General features: G+C 61.7%; 1 protein-coding gene across 4 annotated transcripts; it reads right to left on the bottom strand.

Moving 5' to 3' along the window:
* Positions 1–400: 400 nt before the first annotated feature.
* On the bottom strand, positions 401–15419 carry LOC131568450 (signal transducer and activator of transcription 5B). 4 transcript variants are annotated; one of them, XM_058820521.1, is made up of 19 exons: positions 15361–15419; positions 5732–5869; positions 5491–5647; positions 5319–5408; positions 5001–5175; positions 4796–4926; positions 4554–4705; positions 4334–4489; positions 4072–4251; positions 3860–3947; positions 3650–3772; positions 3408–3500; positions 3090–3296; positions 2827–2921; positions 2630–2760; positions 1843–2013; positions 1604–1655; positions 1297–1404; positions 401–1229 (listed from the first exon to the last, which is right to left on the bottom strand). In XM_058820521.1, exons 2-19 carry the CDS (start codon positions 5857–5859, stop codon positions 1103–1105), a joined length of 2364 nt encoding a protein of 787 aa, XP_058676504.1. In that variant the 5' UTR covers positions 5860–5869; positions 15361–15419; the 3' UTR covers positions 401–1102. The 4 variants fall into 4 exon arrangements, with proteins under 4 accessions (XP_058676504.1, XP_058676507.1, XP_058676505.1 ...); XM_058820524.1 differs by having other exon boundaries at positions 1858–2013; XM_058820522.1 differs by lacking the exon at positions 15361–15419 and adding an exon at positions 9634–9703.
* Positions 15420–20915: the final 5496 nt, after the last annotated feature.

Here is a 20915-nt window from a genome sequence, read left to right as displayed (position 1 = left end):
TCATTTTCACCTTTACACAGCACACCCCGGGCCCCCCGCCCGGCGGGGAATTCAACCGCAACTGAACCCCCAGTACCAGCGCCCTCTACCCCTCCAGCAAGAGCAAGCTCCTTCTTTGGAAAAACAGAGCTATTGATCCGGTTTATTTTGCTTTTTGCCCAGCCCACCCCTGCTCCTCAGGGCAGCCCTCCCGCCCGGACAGAGACCCCGGATCCGCCCAGCTTGTGCCAACGGAGCCCGACGACCCTGCCCTCGGAGACAGGAACCCCACACACCGGGCCCAGCGCCGGCATTCATCTACTGCACCCAAGATGAGGAGCTCCCCAGAGGGACCCACCTCTGTCCCAAGACACACGTGGCACCCAGAGCTTTTGTGTTACAAAAATATTCCGTGCTTTATTTACTCTGTGATAGAAAAATAACATGGCCAGGACCCCAGAGTTTCCCGCCCAGGCGAGGGCAGAAGCAGCGGGCAGAGGGCTCCGCTCCCCCAAACCCCCTGCCCACCCCACTGCCCTCGCTGGGTGCCCTCGCACGCTGCCACCCTCACGCTGCACTGGCTCCAGAGGGGACACCGAGGCCGGGAGCCGGAGGAGCTCCTGCATCCTTGGGGACAGAGGAGAGGATGAGGTGCAGGGACCCTGCCACTGTGGAGCAGAGCACCAGCACGGGCTGGGGGAGCCCTGGCAGAACCCCTCCTCTGCCCTCTGCCCTCACGCAGCCCTGGGCACGGAGCCGCGGGGAGAACAAGAAGGCGACATTTACATTCTTAGTGACGACTGCAAAAGCGAATCTGAGGCCGGGCTGGGGGCCCCCAGCAGCCCCAGAGGGGGGGTCAGGGGCTGCAGGGCCAGTGCTGGCAGAAGCGGAAAGCCGAAGCTGGGCCTCTTAAAAGGAACATACAGGAAAACCATGCGACAAATCCGCTGCCGTTTATACAAGGGCATAAACACCAAAGAGCTGGACGCCAGCCTGTGTTTCGGGGCAGCACAGAGCAAATCCTGGGGGCAGGGCCCACCCGCTGTCCCCTGGCACAGAGACACGAACACAGCACAGTCCCCGCAGCGCCGGGGCCAGGGGCAAGGGAGCAGGCGCCTGCCTGTCACGACTGGGCGTGGGGGATCCACTGACTGTCCACGGGGCGCCGCAGCAGCTCCTCCACGTGCCTCGCCACATCCATCGTGTCTTCCAGGTCAAAATCACCCTCGGGGTCCAGCACAGGGTCAGGGCTGTGGGAGGCAGGCGGTGAGGGGAGGAGCAGCTGCAGCAGTGCAGGGGTAGGGGTGTGGTACTCACTTCTGGGTGTACATGTTGTAATGAGGCTGGGAGCAGACGGCAGGCGAGGGGGCCTGGTCCATGTAGGTGGCCCCTCCAGGGGCAGAATCTCCTGATGCATTGACAAACCTGTGGGGAAGGGTCTCATGAGCACTGGGTGCCCTGTGGGTGAGGTCACCGAGATCTCTCACAAGGCTCAGCACCAATGTGGCCATTGATGGTGGCTCTGAGCTCCTCAGTGCCCTGGGGTGCCACCCAACCCAGCCAATTCAATGCTGGGAACCCATGGCAACCACCGCCCAGGATCTCCCTTCGGGGTCAAACTTACTCTGGCACCACTTGCTTGATCTGTGGCTTCACATATCCATCCACAGCTTTAGCTAGAGAGAAGGAAGCAGCACTGAGGCCCCAAACACCAGCACATGCCACGACCTCAGGCAGTGCTGGGGGCTCACACGTGGCCAGATGCCGAACCCCTGTGGGGCCGAGGGAGGCTGAGAACACCAGCTCCATCCTGGCTGGATGCACAAAAGAGGGGACACATGAGGGGTGGAGGGACAGCGCTACCTGGCGTGGACTCACAGAGAACCGGCGTGTAGTACTTGGAGAACACCTCGTCCTTGGGCCGGTCGGGGAACACGTAGTTGAGGTAACTGAGATCCCCGAGGCGGTCAGCCAAGGAGCGGATGGAGAAGTCCCTGGTGGTGAAAGGCATCAGGTTCCAGAACATCCTCTCAGCTGCAAGAGAAGCGTGAGGATCATGGTGAATCCTGGAGTTTGCAGCAGTTCCTGGCTGTGCTCTGGACATCAAGCAGCCAACAGCAGTCCCACACTGCATCCCTCCCCCAGAAACAGTTGAGGATAGAGCACAGGTCACCAGAAAATGGGATAAGAAAGGTAACACAGCAAAGCCAAGGCAGGTCTGGCCTCATCCTGACACGTTCCCCAACCATGGGGCTCTCTGGTGCTTCTCAGTTATGTGGCCCTCCAGAGGACACTCTTCTGAACGGCAACAGACTCCTGCATGGGGTTAGGCCACCCCTGACAACCCCTGCACTGGGGAGCACCAGGGAGTAACTGGATTCTGTACAGCCCACATCATTTCCCAGGGCTGGGTTGAAGGGTTCAGCCTGGGCCCTCCTCCTTGCTGCTGCCAGCATTAGGGCCTGACACAGCCATGGCTGCAGTGAGTGGCACCGCTCCCCATGGCACAGCCAAGGTATTCTGGGGGCTCTGGCGCTCTCCTCTTTCCTGAGAATAACTCCAGCCTGCCTGCTGTGGCAGTGCCAGTGCCCCAAGGACATGAGGTGGCCTGGCTGGGATCCAGGGATGCCACTGCCTGGCACACACTCACAGGAGTCGAACTTCCAGGCAATGGTGATGCCACCGATCTCCGAGTCGCTGAAGCGCAGGAGGAAGGTCCCGTCGGGCTTGTTGATGAGCAGGTCGTGCGCCTGCTGCTTGTTGACGAAGCCCAGGATGGCCCTAGGCAGAGTAGGGCGTCAGGGCTTGGGGCTCGGGCCAGGCTGCACAGGGCAGGGCGGCTCTTACCCGTCATTCCAGTGCGGCTTCAAATGCTTCTTCAGCACCTCCATGACCCCGTCAAACCACTGCCAGAAGGTGTAATTCCTCCCAGGCAGGTTTTCCTGTTGAAATCTCCAGATAATGAGCACTCCTGTCAGCAGCCTCTGAGCCACTGTTACACAGCACAGACATTGGGTGCAGCAGCAGAGACTCAGGGTGAGGTACACCCCCATCCAGCCCCCACAAGCACGAGCACTGGGGGGGCTCTGGGCAGAGCCCAGGCCACTTACCCGGTTGAACTGGGACCAGGACACTGTGGTGCTGCTATAGTCCTCCAAGTGGGAGCTGGTGCTGTTGAAGAGCTTTTGTGCCAGGAACACCAGGTTCTCCTTGGTCAGACCACGGCTGCTCTGCACCTCTGCCTTGAACTTCATGTTGAGCGCCTCGCAGAGCTGTGGCCACTGCACCTTGTCGGGCACAGCGAAGGGCACGCGGCCCTGGGGGCAGAGAGCATGGTCAGCTCTGCCTGATGTCCCACCAGGAGGCTGAGCCCTACTCCCACGCTGGGCAGATGGGGCCTGTCCTGTCCCCACGGCACTGGCACTCACGGGCTCGGCAAAGGCGTTGTCCCAAAGCACAGTGGCCGTGGCATTGTTGTCCTGGCTCCCATGCACAATCACCACCACAGGCAGGGACAGCGTCTGCCGAGAGGAAGGAGACCGGAATGGGCTGTGGGGCACCAAGGGAGCATCACCCACGGGCACCCACATGGCCCCAACCCAGCCCCACTCCTGTGGGCACAGTGCCCATGGCTTGCCTAGGCCCTGCAGAAGGGACATGGTGGCTTTACCTTCACCTGGAAGACGAGCTCGTTCCCACCAACACTGAACTGCGACTCAAAGAGGATGGTGAATTTCTCCTCTGTCACTGACTCAGCCCCGCGGCGATCCGAGCGCTTGATCCGCTTCAGGGACTGCAGGGACATCACGGATAAGCATGGAGGAACAGATGGGGACACAGGGGGACACAAGGGGACAGGATGGGGAACAGGGGCACTCACCATGTTGCGGAAGTGGGCGCTGAGTGTCCCAGTGGCCTGGTGATACTCCATCACACAGCAGTTGTTGAGGATCTCCCCGCTGCTCTCACTGCCACAGGAATGCACACAGAGTCAGGGCACACCAGGACTGGGAGCTGTGCAAAGTGCAGCCCTTCCCCCTGCTCCCCACTGCCTTGGCACCCCAGCCACACACCCCCAGCCCCTGGCATTACTTGCGGGTGCTCTCGTTCTTCAGCAGGGCCTTGGCTTGCTGCTCACTGATGATGGTGGCCTTCACTTGGGGGGGGTTCATGTGCACATTCAGCTTGCCGCCCACCAGGAGCCTCACAGTGGCTGCAAACTTGGTCTGTGTCTTCAGCACTTGGGGGGGCTGCTTCTCGATGATGAAGGTGCTGGGGGGGCAAGAGAATCAAGGGGGCTGGGAAGGGGAGCAGAGCCAAATTGGCCCCACACCCAGCTGGGCCCAACTTGTACCTGGTGACCAGGGCAGAGATGATGTCAGTGATGGTTCCGTTCAGTTCTGACAGCATCTCCTCCACTGGGCCTGGGATTGGCAGCTGCTGGCACAGGTGCTCAGCTCGGCGGATCTGCTGCCGGTTCTGCCAGATGATCTCTGCCAGCTTCTCGCACCTGGGGGGAGCAGGGTCAGCACCCACTGGGCTCAGCACCCCATCCCACCCCACCAGGCACTCACCAGGTCTGCAGCACATCCAAGGTGCCTTCGGGTGGGCCCCCATTCCCTGCCAGCTGCTGCCGACGCTTCCACTGGATCAGCTCATCGTCCAGGATGGTTGTTTGCTGCTTGCGCAGCAGCTGCAGCGTCTTCTGGTGCTTCTCAGCCAGGTCCTGCGGGGTGGGACAACATCAGGGCTGCAGGGACAGTGTCACAGGGCATCATGGGGACAGCATCACGGGGAACCAGGCGGCATCACTCACCACACGGTACTGCTGTAGTGTCTGGGCCTCACGGTGCAGCCAGGCCTCCAGCGATGCCTTCTTCTGCTGCAGCGTCGTCTCGCGTGACATGCGCTCCTGGGGGCCCAGCTGGGAGAGCTGGGAGAACTGGGCTGGGGGACAGGGCATGGTGTTAGGGCTGGCCCTGCCAGCACCCCAGGCCCATGCCCCTCGGCCCCCCACCCACCTTGGAGTCGCATGTTCTCCTGGTACTGGATGATGAAGTATTCCTGTGTCTGCTGCAGCTTTTTGAGCTCATTCTCCGAGTCCTGAGTGATGAGCCGCAGCTCCTCGAAGGTCTGGTTGATCTGCAGGTGCTTCTGGGACATGGCGTCCACCAGGGAGCCAGATGGGGAAGGGCTCTGCACGGGGCACAGGGTGTGCTCAGCACAGCATGGGAACCCTCCCTATTCCTGCCTCAGAGCTGCTCCTATCATCATGGAGAAGAGCCCCCGAGCATCCCCCCAGCCTCTCCCTCTCCTCACCCCTCCCAGCCCACACTCACATTGTTTGCCTCCCGCACCAGCCGCTGCTCGTGGTAGAGGATGTGCCGGATGCAGCGCACCAGCTCCATGGGGCACCGGTCATACGTGTTCTGTGGGGAGAGCACTGCCTGAGCCAGGCACAGGGCAGGGACCCCCCCGGCCCTGCACCCCTGCTCACAGCCCCCCACTCGCCTGCAGCTGCGTGGCGTAGTGCCCCAGCTTGATCTTCAGCAGGAAGCCGTCCTCACCCACTTGGTGGTCTGCCTTCTTCTGCAGCTCCTGGATCAGCCCCTCCAGAAGCTGGGTCGCTTTCACATTCTCCTGGGGGTTGTCAAGGTCAATGGAGTCCCTGTGTGTGGATCAGAGGGGTGTCAGGGCACCTGTACCCTGGGGCAGCCACAGCACCCCCAGGGAAGGGCACACCCTGACCTACCATGCCTGGCTCTCGATCCACTGTGACAGGTAATGCCGCACCTCAATGGGGAAGTGCTGCCCATAGAGCGCCTGCATCTGCCGCAGGGCTTCGCCCTGGAGCTGTTGGGCCTGGATCCACACCGCCATGGTTCAGCACCTGTGGGGAGACACGCTGTCAGGGCACCAGCAGGAGACAGGCAGGCACTGTGCTGCAAGGGGTCTGGCCCTGGCTGTCCCCACACCCTCTGCAGGAGTGCCCGAGTCCCTGTGGTGCCAGTCCTGTCTCCAGCTGCTGAAAGAAAGGGCGTGCGGGGGCAGTGGACCCCGGCTCTGAGTCACCCCCTCTTTTCTAGGAACAGCCCTGGGGGTGCCCAGGGCCAGGGACGTGCCTCTGCATGGCCTCTCCACATGGTTCTCATTTCCCCTCAGTGCACCACGGGATCGCAGCCATTGCTGGCCACGCGAATGAGGAAACAGGCCAGGGGGAGGGAGGGCTGCTCAGAAATCCAGGGTGACGCAGAGCAGAGGCCCCCCCTGCATCCACCCCGCTCCTGCCCACACCCTGGCAGCGCCAGCAGGCAGGAGCAGCCCCAGCCCCATGAGCCCACGTGGCACCACAGTCCCTGACGAGTCCCTTGTGTACCCCAAGTCCTGGTGGAGACACACAGACCTTCCCAAAGCAGTTTTGGGGCAGCTCTGGCTCCATGCAGGGATTCCAACCACTACACAGCCTTGGTTCCCCCAGGGGCAGGCAGGGATAAGATGGTGGTGACAGCACCTCTATTAAAATCCAGTGTGTCCCCTGGGTCACCTGTGGCTAGAGGGGGCTGGAGAAACAGCCTGCAGCTGACTGTGTGAGGGTGATGTGACAGTGAGTGACACAGGAGGGTCTGGGGGGCTCAAGGCCCCCCCTGAGTGAGGAGGCAGCAGCACAGTAAACAGCATTTAGATACACTCACACTCTATCCACCTGGGATTTGGCACCCCACAGAGGGGCCAGGCAGGGGCACAAGGCCTTGGACGTGTCCCAAGGCCGGGTGACCAGGCCAGAACCTGATCACTGCACTGGCTGGTGACAAGCAGAGGGGCTGAGCCAGTGGGGGCTGTGCTTCCCCCTCTCCCCGAAGCATTTTGTTCAGCCTCAGAAATACTCAGTGGGTCACAGGGCTCCAAAAGAGCTGGTGCTGTCACACAGTGAGGGGCACATGCTGGGGGACAGTGGCAGCAGGTCCGAGTGGAGCAGCCACAGCCAGAGCCCCAGAGCCACGCACACCCGCCCCCGAACAGGAAGAGGAACAATAACCCAGAGCTGGCTAAAAATGAATTTTTCCTCTATAAAAAGGGAGGAACATTTCCACATTCACAGAAATCACCAAGCTGGAAATGCTGCTGGCAAGGAGGGGCCTGGGGAGGCAGAAGAAGGCCGGCAAGGAGGAAAGGGAAGGTGGAATGGCTGACAGCAGGACATGCTGCTGTTGGAAATTGTGGATGTTTGATAAGGGGCAGAGCCAAGAACAGCCACGCCAGTGCCACTGCACCACAAAGTGACCGAAGTCCCCAGCACTGTGGGGACATCTGCACGGACACAGAGCAAACAGACACTGCCCTGCCTGTTGATAAAATGGTGATCTCTTCCCATCTCACAGTGACAAAACACTTCCTACTCCACTCTAGCATGTTGTTAAGCAACGAGTCTCTGGCTGCTCTGTGGTGAGCTGGCAGGCACTGCATTTGGCCAGTGCCAGCCTGGGAGCAGGAGCACCAGCACCACAGCTGCCTCTACAAGGGGCTGTGCAGTGGCTGACAGTGGCAGAGCTCACCTGGTGTGTGCCCCAAAACACCATTTGCACCAGGCTTGAGCACAACCTCCACAAACACTGTCAGTGCAGCAGGACATGCAATTTCTCCTGGGGAAAATTTGTCTCATTTTTGTCTCACCTGGGGGACAAACCAAACCTCCCCATGGGCTGCAGGGCACCATGACCACCCCAGCACAAGCAACCAGTGCCACCTGCCAAGGGCAGACTTTTGGCCCTGAGACTCAGCACAGCTAGGGCAGCAACTCTGTTTCAGCACAAGCTGCAGCACCATGGTGCCACCGTGATCCCTTTCCAGGCAGCCCTGCCTCCTCCATCACCTTCCAGCATCACACTCCTCGGTGACACCACCAGCTGCCCGAGGGATGGGAATCCAGGGACAGATCCAGCCCCACGTCCAGGGACATTCACCCACCCCAGAGCCACCTCAAGCCCCAGCAGGGCCACTGCAGCCTCAAGCACTGCCATGGGTCAGCCACGCACGGCAGCCACCGGCCCCATGCACACTCCAACAACTGCAAGAGGCAGATAATTGTAGTGGTTTAGGCTACTTTGCATTTACTCGCTGGCAGTGAGCTGGAACCCACCCGCCACTGCAGCTTGGTTAACCAGCAGCACTCGAAAAGCCACAGCGACGTGCTCACCAGACTGATTGCCTGTGAAGGGGCACAGGCAGCAGCTTCCCGGGGTAGGACCACTGCTGAGGAGAGACCCCAGAGCTGTGGGGAGGGACCCCAGCAACACAGGGACCGAGCAGAGAGAGGGGAACCAGAAGACATCATTTCTACCTCTTACAGCCTCACTGCCCACTGCTGATGGGGAAGCACTGCGAAACCCAATGCATAACAGGAGAAACCCACCCAAAAAGGGCACTCAGAAGGCCAGAGGCAGCAGCGAGGAGGAGAAGAGATGGGAAAGGTGGCAGCTCTGCTGGGGCTGGGGGCAACCAGGGGACTGACATGATCACACTGGGAAAGGGTCACAGGCACAGTGGCAGTAGGCACCAGCAAGTCCCAAGCTGCAGGAGAGCCAGAGCACATCCGTGGGCACACAAAAGGAGGGAAATGCCTCACAGGATGAGGACGGCAGCAGCAGCTTCCCATGCGCACGGCAAAACCCAAACATAAGCAGCAGCTAGCCCGGAGCACGCTCTGCACGGGATGCTCACTGCAATCTGCCGCGGGGCGCTCCTGCACAGAGCCAGCCCAAAGACCTCCTCACGAGCAGGACACCCCTGCCCTGGCGCTGGCACAGCCCGCGACAGCAGCCCCTTGCCCAGAGCCATGCCCTGAAGGGCCAGGCAGGGGCGAAAGGCTAAGGCAAAGGCCTGGGGGGACCCCTGTGCTCTGGCTGTACTCCCCACCGCCCCACTCCCTCGACCCACGCAGTCCCTCGGCTCCCGCACTGCCCTTGGCCCGGTGCCCCGGCAGCCCGGGGGTCTCCGGAGCGGTGTCTTCGCGGGGCTGGGCTCCGGCGGCAGCGGCCCTGCCCCGCTGCGCCTCCCGCCGCAGTAAACACGGACACGTGGTTTCTCGGCACCTCCGGGAACCCGCGATCGCTTCCAGGTCAGAGCCGGCCCCGCTTGTGACCGCAGGGCCGGACCGTGCACCCTGCGCCGGTGCGGCCGAGGGGCTCCGGTGCTGCCGCAGCCAGCGCTGCCGCTGCCCCCGGCGGAAAGCTGTCCCGCAGCCCTCCGAGCTGGGCGGCTCCAAGCAAGATTCCTTCAGGACAAGATCCGGCCCCCAGACGGGCCCCGGGCGCGGTGGAGGTGACAGCTGGGAGCGGCCGCCAGGCAGAGCAGAGCGGAGGGCTCCGGTTACCCACACGCACACAGAGCCACCCCTCCGCCCTCAGCGGCCCCTGGCCGCTCCAGCTCCCGCAGGGCCCCGCTGGAGCCGGTGGGGAGTGCCCGGTGCTACAGCCGCACTCACCGCCCTCAGACCCCTCTGGAGCCCGGTGTGGAGAGCCCGGTGCTACAGCCGCACTCACCGCGGTCAGGCCCCGCTGGAGCCGGTGGGGACCGCCCGGTGCTGCAGCCGCACTCACCGCCCTCAGACCCCTCTGGAGCCCGGTGTGGAGAGCCCGGTGCTACAGCCGCACTCACCGCGGTCAGGCCCCGCTGGAGCCGGTGTGGAGAGCCCGGTGCTGCAGCCGCACTCAGGCCCCGCTGTGCCCCCGCGCCGCTCTGGCGTCCGGCCCCAGGACAGCCGGGCTCCGGCTCGGGGCGGGCACAGCCGGGCTCCCGGGCGGCCGTTTCGCTGGCTGCGCACTACAGGAAGGAGCAGAGAGCAGCTATTTCCTTCCAAAATGTCAGGTGCCTGCGCGGGACAGCCTGCCCCCGAGTGCTGGCAGCCACCCGGCACACTGTGCCCCTCACAGCGCCCCGGGGCCAGAGCAGGCACAGCCGCTGTCCTGCGCAGGCACTGAGCCCCTGTGGCTGGCTGAGAGCCAGGGATGGGACCCCAGGAGTTTGGCATGGGGGGAGATGGGACCCCCTGACCTGCACCCCCCGGCTTCGCTCACATCCCCCAGCCCACGGCCCTGGAGCCGAGCCTGCAGCGGGGACACCCAGGTGATGGTGAGCAGCCCCCAGCCCTGCACAGAGCTGTGGTATCAGCACATTGTGGAGCTAGAACAGGGGGCCAAGGGCTGCTCACATGTTTTCCACCAGCCTGTGGTTTCCAGCTCTGGCTGGGAGGCGGCAGTGCCCACCGGCATGGGAGCGAGCTCCTTCTAGAAGCTCCGTGCTTTGATGGGGTTTGTTTGTCTCCCACAGAAAGTGGCAGCAACTGATGGCTTCGCCCCGGTGAGGAGGCAGCCGAACCATTCAGCCCACACTGGAAACATCTGTACCATGACACTCATGAAAGAGGCATGGCTGGCTCTGGTAATCCAATGTGCCCCCTAAGGGCAGAGGTGACATGTCCCCCAGCAGCAGAGCAGGTAGGCAGAGGTGGAACTAGTAGCACCAGGACTGTCCAGGTGCCGCAGCAACTCTGAGAGCCAAAAACAGAGAATTCACACTGTGAATTCATGACCTGATGCTGCTCAGAGGGAACACCAGCCCCACACAGTCAGAGATGCCCCAGCTGGGACTGGTGCCAGGGGTATCGGTGCTGGGGGCTGCCAACAGCTCATCTCACACCACAGGCCAGGCTCTCAGCATGCCAGCACTTGCCACCCTTGGGAAAAGTTTCCTCCTCACTCAGATTTCTTCCAATCAGAGAGGCCTAGAAACCTGCGTCAAACCAAAACCACCGAAATACCCAGCAAAATCCCTTGAATCCAACGGCTGGAACCTCAAGAAAACCTCAGTGCACCAAGAGCCACCCCGCGGCAGCCACAGCCAGGTACAAGCACTGCCCAGGCACCAGTGGGTTTCCCTCAGACACTGAGCCTGCAGCAGGACCAGCACTGGTGGGAAGGACACAGGGTGCAGCCACATCAGCAGAGCCCAGTGCCCAACCAGCCCCATGGGCATGAGTCCAGTGTGGCCTCTGCAGGACATCCAGTGGGGAGCCCAGTCCCTGCCAGCACTGGTGCTGCCCCCACCATAAACCCCCAGACAGGATTAGAGAGGCTGGGCAGAGCTTTAATTACTCCTGGCTCCCTGGGGCCAAGCAGCTGAGTTAACCAGCTTTGGGGCTGGCACAGCAGGGAGTTGCCAGCTCAGAGTTCTGGAGCTTCCCCTGCCTTGGTGGGGAAATCCCAGGGCGGGCACAAAGCCACTGACCACCTGCAGCATCCCAGACTCTGGCCTTGCCCAGGCAGGGATGTGCAGCTGCCCCGTGCCAGGATGCTCAAGGAAGGGATTTTCCCTCCATGCTAATAATGCCCAACCCCAAATCCCTGTGATGCCATGCTGAGGGCACATCCCTGGGGTCCCACAGGTTCTGTGGCAGCCTCCTGCACCGAGGCCAAATCCATCCCAGCCCCTGGCTCGGTGCTAATCCCTGCTCAGACCTGTGCCAGCCCAGGAGGGATAGGCTGGGTGAAGGACCTGAGGATTAAGCTCATTTCAGCATCGAATTAGTCCCGATTGGGGTCTGGAGACACGATTTCATTTTCTCTGCCATGCTCCAGCGAGCGCACACAATGGCACTAATCCACCCACAGCCAGACTGGATTTGCTGGGCAGGACCCAGGTGGGCTGGGGGAGATGTGGGCAGCACAGGCACTGCTCTGACTGCATCCATCCCCTCGGGTCGATGCCATGCTCCAGCTCTCCTTGGGGCTGGGGACATGGTGCAGGAGCCTCCTCACCCCTGGCATGGCTGTCCTGGGCTAGCCCAGCTGGCACAGCACAGGTTTTTGGATGTGTGGTGAGCAGGGAGAGCCAGAGGGACACCAGAGCAGCTCCTGCATCCCCTCACTGCATTCCGATAGTTCATCCCCAGCAGCTCTGCACACAGAGATGCTCTTGCACCAAGTCAGCGGAGCAGGATGGAGAGGAGTAAAGCCTTGCCTTTGGAAGAGGGGATACACAGACATCCAGGGATGCTGGCAGGAGGGGGGACTAGTCAGACAGAGAATAAAACAACCAACACCGGTGGTTTGTGAAACAAAGTCCTCAGTCAAATAGAGAGAGGGTGAAGCTCAACGTGCATTCATACACACACAAATATGTCCAGGTGGGTTTTGGCTTTCCTGGCCCTGGGATGGGCTTTCCAGCCCCTGAAGCAGCAGCAGAGCCCCTGCCCCTGAGCTGCACCATAAGCCTCACACAGCATCTCCACAAGCAGGGCCAGAGAAGCTCCACCCCTGGGCCCACAGCCCAACAGCACCAGGGTCGGGTATTCGCACCAGAGAGGACAAAGATCATTTTACAGCATTTCCAGCTGGTGCAGGAGCTCAGAACTGCCAGCAAGAGCAGCTCTTCCTCTGCTAAAGGCTTTGCAGGGCCTTTGAGTGATAGAGGCCAGACAGAATGAGCACCCAGCACATGGTGGATAGGACTGGGTCGCTGCTTTGCTCTTTGAGGCAGTGCTCTCCAGCACCAGCCTTTTCCCCAGTTCCCTCCCCGGCAGAGCTGTGCTATAAACCAGCTCATAACACAAAGTTACACTGAAAGTGGAGATTGCAAAACTCACCAGTGACTGTTTGAACCGGGAATGGGTCGTGACTGTGCTGTGGTTCAGCTATGCTGCCGTGGCTGTCCCAGCTCGGCCGCACATCATTCCTGATACCGCGGGAAGCAGGACCCAGCACTCAGGGAAGCACTGAGTGCCTGCGAGCAGCCCGTGCTCCTGGCCCCTCTGGTGCAGCCAGATGGGTGGATTCTGCTTTATCAGCAAGTCAGCTCAGCCCTATCGGCCAGGAAGCCGTGTTCACAGAGTGCCTCCCCCTCGACGTTTCCCAACGCGGCGGGAGCAGCGGCGTGCAGCAGCCTACCTTTTATCAGCCAGCAGATGTTGCTAGAACTGTTGCTGCATGTGAAATTCAGGCATGCCCAGCACCACTTGGATCCCTGCACCAGCCATGCGGTGCCAGGGTAAACACCCCCGCCCCCTTCCTCCCGGGATCAAAACACTTGGGGGTTGCAAAATAGACACCCCATGAAAGGAAAGGCATGCCACAGAAACATTACAGCTGTCGAGGCTACTTGTGCCGGAGCGTGCCGGAGCCCCAGAGCCAGCACAGCCTCCCAGGCTGGAGCTGCCTGCATGGCTGCAGAGCTGAGTCCTGACAAGGTGGGGACTCTAATCCTGACCCTAACCTTAACCCTAGCCATGCCCTGGCTTCCCTGCAGTGGCTGCTCCCAGCTCAGCACTCACAGTGTTGGGGACACTGCAGCCGGGCAGGCAGAGGGATGCTGCCACCAGCACAGGTACCCAGGGGTGCTGATGCCAGGGAGGTCCCATTCACTCTGCCTGCCATCCCACTGGCATCCCAGGGCTGCTGTGGAGCCTGTTGAGTGTGACCCACCTTACAGTCATTCCTTGCAAACTACAAAGTAATTTCCCAGCCGACAGGGCTGCTTCACTGTACTTGGCCCAAAGCAGTCGCCACTCGCCGCCCACGATGTCGCAGACAGGGGAGCAGGGATTTTTTGCAAGCAGGGTATCTGAGTTTTGCTATCACTCGAGAGAGAGCTGGGAAACCCCATGGCAAAGCCTTCGCCGTCACTTTGGAGTCAGCACTTCCCCTGCAGCGAGAGGGGAAGGTCCCTCCAGAGGCTCTGTGTGCCCTGTGCTGAGCATCCCCAGCTGCAGCGCCCTGAATGGTGAGAGCATCCCTGACCCTGCCCCAAAGCATTGGCCTTGGCACAAGGCAGGTGCAGCAGACCCAGTGAGGTGGCTCTAGTGACAACCGTAGGGACCCAACATCCCCAAAGCAGGGCATTGTCAAAGTGCCACAAAACAGAGAGCGGGTAACAGCCACCTGTCACACCCTGCTCCCAGCACAGCTCTCCCAGCACACAGGCTGTTGGCACCTCTCAGCCCACACCAGAGCTCCTCCTCTTCCTCATGATGCACCCACAGCACAGCTGGGCACAACACAGCAGGGCACAACAGAGCAGGGCACAGCACAGCCCTCTCCAGCCCCAGGGATGAGCAGGAACAGTTCTAAAACCCAGAGAGTCTCCATCTTCACATCCTCAGAACCACATCAGGTCAGGCTGCAATCCTGATGGCTTCAGGAGCACAAAGACCTGGGCCAGGAGTCAGGACCTGGAGGGGAGAGCTCCCACCATGGAGAGCTGGATCCTGGTGCCCATGGCAGTGGTGATGCTCTGTGGAGCACCTCATTGTGCCTGCACTAAGAGCCCCCTCGCATGCCACACGGGGCTCACACTGCTCTGGGCACAGGCACGAGCACTGCAGGGACCCGCAGGCAGCCAGCAGAGAGCCAGCCCCCAGCCAGGAATGTCCTGCTCTAACCAAGGGCCCCGCACCCCAGGAACATCGTGTGCCATGCCCCTGCCAGGGCAAACCACGCGGAGCTGCCCTGAGCCCAGCGCTGTCTCCCCAGGCATTGTCGCCAAACCGCTGCTGGTCACAGCCCGGTGCCACGGGGTGCCCAGCACGGAGAACTGACTGAGCCAACAGCCCCGGCCCATCGGTCCGAGCCGAGCACGGGAGCCCCGGAGCTGGGCAGGAGCTGCCCGGGGCCGGCCTGGCACGGAGCCCTGACAGCTCCGTAACCCGCCGGACAGGTGGCCGCGGCTCCCGCGGGCTGCCCGGCCCCGGCCGCGCCCGAGCTGGGTGAAAGACCACCGGGCGCTGCGGTCCCCGCGGTGCCGCCGCTCCCGCCGGGGAATGATCCCACCCGCCCCGCGTGTGCCACCGACAGCAGCGGGGCTCGCACTCCCGCCGTCCCGGTTCGGTGCGCTGCCTGCGGCGGGATCCCCCCGGCACCGCACGGGACGCCTCGCGCTGCCCCGGATCCTCCCCTCGGCCCGGGACCGGCACTCGGAGCCGCCCTCCGGGGCCGCCGCTCCGGCGGGGCCCGCGTGCGAGAAGCGGCCCGGCTCCGGCGGGCCAGGAGCGCCCCCGCCCCGGGATGCGCCGCGGCAGCAGGACGGGCCCGGGACGTGCCCGCCGCCCCCTCGGAGCGGCCCCACTGTCGCCTCCGCCCGCCCAGGGGCCCGCGGGCCCAGCCGGGCTCCCGCCGAGCTCCGCGCTTGGCCCCGCTGCGCCCGCCCGGGGTTACGAAACACCCACAGCGCGGACCGGACCGGACCGGACCGGAACGAACGCCCCGGCCCCGCCGCACCCCGCCCGGCCCTGCTGCGGAAGGCGGACGGGGTCCGGGCCCGCTCGGCTCGGTCCGGTTCGGTTCGGTGCGGTCCCGGCGGCGCTGACGGCTCCGCGCTCCCGCCCTTGCCCACCTGCGGCCGCGGCGGCGGCTGCGGCTCCCGGCGGCTCCCGGCGGCTCCCGGCGCTCGGCTCCGCCGCCGCTCTGCCCCCGCCGCGCCCCGGCCCGGCCCGCGCGGCCCCGCCCCCCCACGGCCCCGCCCCCGCCGCGCCCCGCCAGCACCGGGAACGGCACCGGGTAACGGAGCGGTACCGGGAACTGGGCAACAGCACCGGGTAATAATGGCACTGAGCGACGGCACTGGGCACCGGGTAACAGTGCCGGTACCGGGCACGGGGGAATGGCATCGGGCAGTGGCACTGGGTGACGGTACCGGGCACAGGTTAACGCCACCAGTACCAGCGCGAGGTAATGGCACAGGGTGCCATAAGTGAGTAGTGGCTCTAGCACTAGAATTCAAAACAGCTTCAGGCTTCAATACCAGCGGCTCTGGCAGGACACAAACCAGCTCCAGAATTTGGCAGTAAGTACCAGGGGAGCCCAAAGCAGCACCAAGCCTTGGTTCTGGGAGCAGGAGTGACCAAGTCAGTACCAGGTGGCCACAGACGTGGCTGCAGGGCTGCCTTGTGCCGACACCGGGCCCTCTGTGTTGGTGCTCATTCCCACCACGGGCCTGGGCTGACATTTTGCAGCCACATGCATGGCCAAGATCCCCAGTGCTGCCACAGCCTCAGGCACCTGCCGGGACAGGACGCTGCATCCCATTCTTCCAAGCTGCCACATCCCCTGAGAGCTGTGAGGACACCCCAAGGCACCGCCAGCTCCTCTGCAATTGCCCAAACAGGGAAAGTTAACAGCAGCCATAAGAAAACCATCCTGAGGAGCTCCTGCACGGCTGGCACCCTCAACAGACTCCTCCTGGCACCCCAGGCAGGGGTACCCCGGTGACGGGCAGCCCGGGGTGCGGCTGCCGTGCGGTGATGGGCAGAGGCAGCGGCAGGAAGCAATACTGGGTGTGCTCGTTCTGCCCCAGTGCCTGCACCCACCGCATGGGATCTCCTGGGCTTTCACTTTCGCTACCAGCTCACGTAAGATAGACAGAATTATGTTCTCTGTGGCGTGAAAAAACTCCGGAGGGAAATTCAGCAAACGCAGGTCCCTCTCTTGGGTAGGAGCAGGGGTGACCCTTCCCTGGTGGGAATCAGGGAGGAGGGACTCGTCTCTCCTCGTGCCAGCGCTGGAACAGGATCTGTATCAGACAGCTGGTGCACCAGCAACTGCAAATCACTCGGCCACTGTGTCAGAGCACAGCCTGAAGTTCCACCTCTCCACTGCTTTTGTGCTTTGTGCTAAAGTCCTGCAGCTCCAGCTCGGGCTCCTCACTGCCTCATCCAGCTCCACACTTGCAAGAGATAAATAAATACCTGTGGGCTGGGCAGGCAGCAGCCCAGCACCTGCTCCATGCAAACAGCAGCCACAAAACGGTGCTTTCCAGCTTGCCAGCCCCACTCCGTGCCTGGAGCAGCCTTGGGGAATGACTGAACGAGTGACTCCAGCCCCACAGCCCCCAGATCCCACCAAATGTTTTGCTGCCTGTGCTCACCAGCTTGGGAGAATCTCACACACAAAGGCTGACACATTGCTGCTGAGCTGCTGCCAGCAGAGCCCTGGCTGCACTTCCCAGCGCTCCTCTCACTCCAGACCTCACAGAGAGGTGAGCTGGGACCCTGGCAAGCAGGGACAGGCAGCCAGCAGCTCCCACACCGTCTGTATTCAATGAGACACAAGAAAAGCAGCGGACTGGGCAGCGCAGGGCCCTGGTGCCTGCCCACCCTGCTTGGCTGGGACGCTCTTGCTCTGCTGAGTTGCGTCATGGACATGCAGCTTTCACAATCCCTGGCCCACATAACCCTTTGGAGCAGGCAGCCAGGCGGGCACTGGCTGCTCAGGCCAGAGAACCAAGGTCACACACAATGTCTGTGCCTGCTGGGGCTCTGTCTGGGCACCACAGATCCAGGGGTAGCTGGAGGATCCCAGGGACACAGCGCTCCGTGCACTGCTCCACGTGCTTGGGAGAGCTGGGAGATGAACACAAAACACTTTCTCATTTCCCTCCTCTTTCTGTTAGGAAAGGAGGGAAAAAAGGAAAAATAAATTAGTGTTGGGAGAGAAAGTGGAGAGTGCTCCTCGCTGAGAGGCCAAATGGAATCCAATAAAATCCAGTCCAATCCAATCACAATTTGTTTTCGCCAGGTCTCAGGGAAAACTCCGAGCTGGCTGGTGGGGATGTTACCAGGAAAAATTCTTCCTTTCCAGAGGAAAAGAACAGAGGAGCAGTGACTGCAGCAGTGACCGATGGAGAGGCTGCCCTGGAGCTGCCCCAGCTCCATCCCAGCGATTCCCCGAAGCGATCTCAGCTCTGCCCGGCTCCCTTTGTGCCTCAGAGAGTCTCGGAAGGCTCCGGGAAGGTGAGCACGATCCGGGCTGAGCCGCAGCCGGACGCATGGGCACCTCGCATGAGCTCAGCAGGATGCCGAATGACGCCGCGCATTCCGGGGACGGAGCGAGTCTGGAGCTCCGTAATGGATTTCCGAGAAAATTGCCTCTGTGTTTGGAGCGGGAGAGCAAAGAGTGCAGGCGGAACGGCCTTTCTGTCTAAGTGGCATCTCAAGGGTCATAATTATTTCTCAGGAGTGGAAACATTTATTTAGGCGGCTCTGGAGAGGTCCTGACGCTTTTGGCCATTGCCCTCCGGGCACATCCTGTATGCGAGGCTCCTCTGCAATGCTCCCGGGATGTGCAGAGGGCTTGGGCAAAGCACAAACACCCAAGCACGTCACCTGCGGGCAGGACACGGCCTCTGCTCCATCGCCTCCTGCTTACCGGGAACCGGGAGCTCTCACGGGGGAGCCCAGCCCCATCCCATCCCCGCTCTGCATGCCAGGTCTCAAAACAAAACCCCGTTGTGATAATGCAGCCCAGCTAATGCGAAACAGATGAATCTCCACATTAGTCACAGATTCACATTTTCCCACAGAGGTCCCACTGGAGAGCCAGCGTGGATGGGCCCTGCGGGGTTCCAGCCCTGCTGCTGGTGCAGGAGGCAGCCTGGGAGGAGTGAGGGGGACAGGGCAGCAGCACAGACCCTGCCACAACCCGGCCACCCGTGGGCAGGGCAAAGTGGGGGCACCAGAGATGCTTGGAGATGTTTGTCACTGGCACAGCCTCAGCCTGGTTGGTGGTGCCCAGTGCCAGAAGGAGGGGATGATCTGCTCCAGCAAAAAAAAAAAAAAAAAAAAAAAACGGAAATGACATTTTGTCCAAGGGGGAATTTCCACAGGAAACCTCTGCCTCCAGCCACTCGGATAGGGCTGGGAACAACCCAGCAAACACTCGGCCTCAGCAGCCAAGCAGTGCCATTTCTTGGGCAAAGACTCCATAGCTCCTCCTGCTAGCAAAGAACCTCCAATTTCTGCTACTGGGACACCCACGAGAGTGAGAGCCCGGCTGGGTCTGCAGAGGGCACCAGAACCTCCCATCAGCCCAGTGAGTATCTCTGCACCTGAGGGGGCACGGGGGGCACCCACACGCCCAGCTGGCACCAAGGACACAATCCTCTCCTGCCCACCCAGTGCCAGGGCTGGCTGGGGGCATCAGGAGCACAGCACTGGGGCTGCACTTGGCCCCCACCCCACACTGGTGCATCCCTGCACATCCCCATGCATCCCTGTCCTCTCCCTGCACATCCCCATGCATCCCTGTCCTCTCCCTGCCCATCTCCATGCATCCCTGCCCATCTCCATGCATCCCTGTCCTCTCCCTGCACATCCATGTGCATCCCTGCACATCCCTGTCCTCTCCCTGCACATCCCCATGCATCCCTGTCCTCTCCCTGCACATCCATGTGCATCCCTGCACATCCCTGTCCTCTCCCTGCACATCCCCATGCATCCCTGTCCTCTCCCTGCATCCCTGCTCTCCCTTGCAGAGCTCAGGTTGCCACAGTAACCACTCAGTCCCAGCTGCTCCAGCCACCAACGTGCTGCCACAGGTCAGCCCAGTGCAGCAGCTGCACCAGGGCCAGGGCTCTTCACCCCATGGCAGGGTGAGCTGAGCCCTTGGTGCTGGTTCTACCATGCACTGCAGGCCAGGATGGGACACCTGTAGGGAGACAGGCAGGTTGTGTCCTCCTGGAATGGCTGGAGGTGGTGTTTTGGTGATCACACTGTGCTGCAGCTCTGGGTCTGACCTCTGCCACATGTGGCAGTGGAAGGCACCGCTGCTTGGCTCTGCTCTGCTGTGTATTTATCAGAGTGTGATGCAATATTTATTTGGCTGTTGTGTTCTGAGCACTGGAAGCAGGGATTTGGGATGGCTCTTGGCTTGGCCAGCAGTGCCATGTGCTCTGCAGCTCAGCACGTGTTGCTGTGGGAAGATCCTACCCAGCACCTGGGAGGGCAGAGGGGGCCCTCAGGCTGGTCCTTGGGGTCTTTGCCTCTCACCCCTCACTGCAGCCCTGCTCATTCAGCTGCAGATAAACTGTGTTCTCTCTAATCCCTGTCTGCTGCCTTATTCCCAAGGCCTGTCAATATTGCACAGCTCAGACACCCCAAACACCAGTGGGACCCTGCCCGAGCCCCTGCTCTGGAGTGCCTCTGGCCCAGGGCTGCCCTGGCAGGTGGCTGCCCATCCCCACAGGGCTGCCCTGTGCCCGTCACGCATCCCAAGCGGATTATCTGCATTTGGAAACCCCTAATCCGTTTGCACGCTTGGCTCAGACACTGTCCCCACTCCTCCCCACTGTGCTGCGGGCCTGGGCAAGGAGCAAAGCCACCCTGTGACCTCCTTTTGGAGCCACAAACAACCTCCTGGCCCAGCACAGGCAGAAAGCAAGGGCTGCAGGGCTGACTGGGGCAGGAGGAGGGGGACAGGATGTTGGCAAAGCATCCCTTGCCCCAGTTGCTGCTGGTGCTGCAGGGGTTCCACCAGCCCAGCTCTGGGCACTTTTTCCTGCTGTCCATCAGCTCCAGGAGCTCCCAGCCTGCTGCTCCCCCAGAGCACTGACAGCAGAAACTCTTAGGTGGGAGCTTGACCCCATCACTCAGGGCTGGGGCAGGTGCCAACAGGGATGCAGTGGGGCCAGGGAGATGAGGAACCCCTGATCTGCAGGAATAGGGAATCAAACACCACGTTCCTGACACCACATGGTTGTGGTAACCCCAGGGGTTGCAGATGGGTAGGAAAATTCCTTAGTCCTGGGTTCTCAACCCCATCTTGCAGCTGCCAGAGGGGAGCTGGTACCTGGCAGGGCAGGAGAAGGGGGGCTGGGCCTCATTCCCTTGTGAGCAGCACCCCTGAGACAGGCAATGATCCAACACAGCTGCCTTGAGAGCAGGAATGGGTTTGTGGGGCCTGGGCAGAGCCCTGGCTTGGTTTGACAGTGAAATGCAGTGGGACTGGCTCCCAAAGCAGGGACATGGTCAGCTCAGCCCTGAGCAGGATGCTCCAGGGCACACAGAGGGCAGAGAAGGCTCCAGTGCACCTCCAGCACCTCAAATGATGCAGCACAGCCAGTTCCACATGACCTGCATGAACAATCCCCCTAATCCTGCTCTGACAGAGAAATAA

Source organism: Ammospiza caudacuta, chromosome 27, assembly GCF_027887145.1.
Source record: "Ammospiza caudacuta isolate bAmmCau1 chromosome 27, bAmmCau1.pri, whole genome shotgun sequence".
Lineage (NCBI taxonomy): Eukaryota > Metazoa > Chordata > Aves > Passeriformes > Passerellidae > Ammospiza > Ammospiza caudacuta.
The sequence above is the reverse complement of the archived record's forward strand: the minus strand, read 5'-3'. Positions and strand labels throughout refer to the sequence as shown.

Excerpts from the sequence above, each read along its gene's own strand:
- LOC131568450 (XM_058820521.1), bottom strand. The coding sequence starts at position 5,859 with ATGGCGGTGTGGATCCAGGCCCAACAGCTCCAGGGCGAAGCCCTGCGG. Across the intron at positions 4,490-4,553 it reads TTGGATGTGCTGCAGACCTG|GTGCGAGAAGCTGGCAGAGA; the intron begins GTGAGTGCCTGG and ends TGCTCCCCCCAG. Across the intron at positions 2,761-2,826 it reads AAGCCGCACTGGAATGACGG|GGCCATCCTGGGCTTCGTCA; the intron begins GTAAGAGCCGCC and ends TACTCTGCCTAG.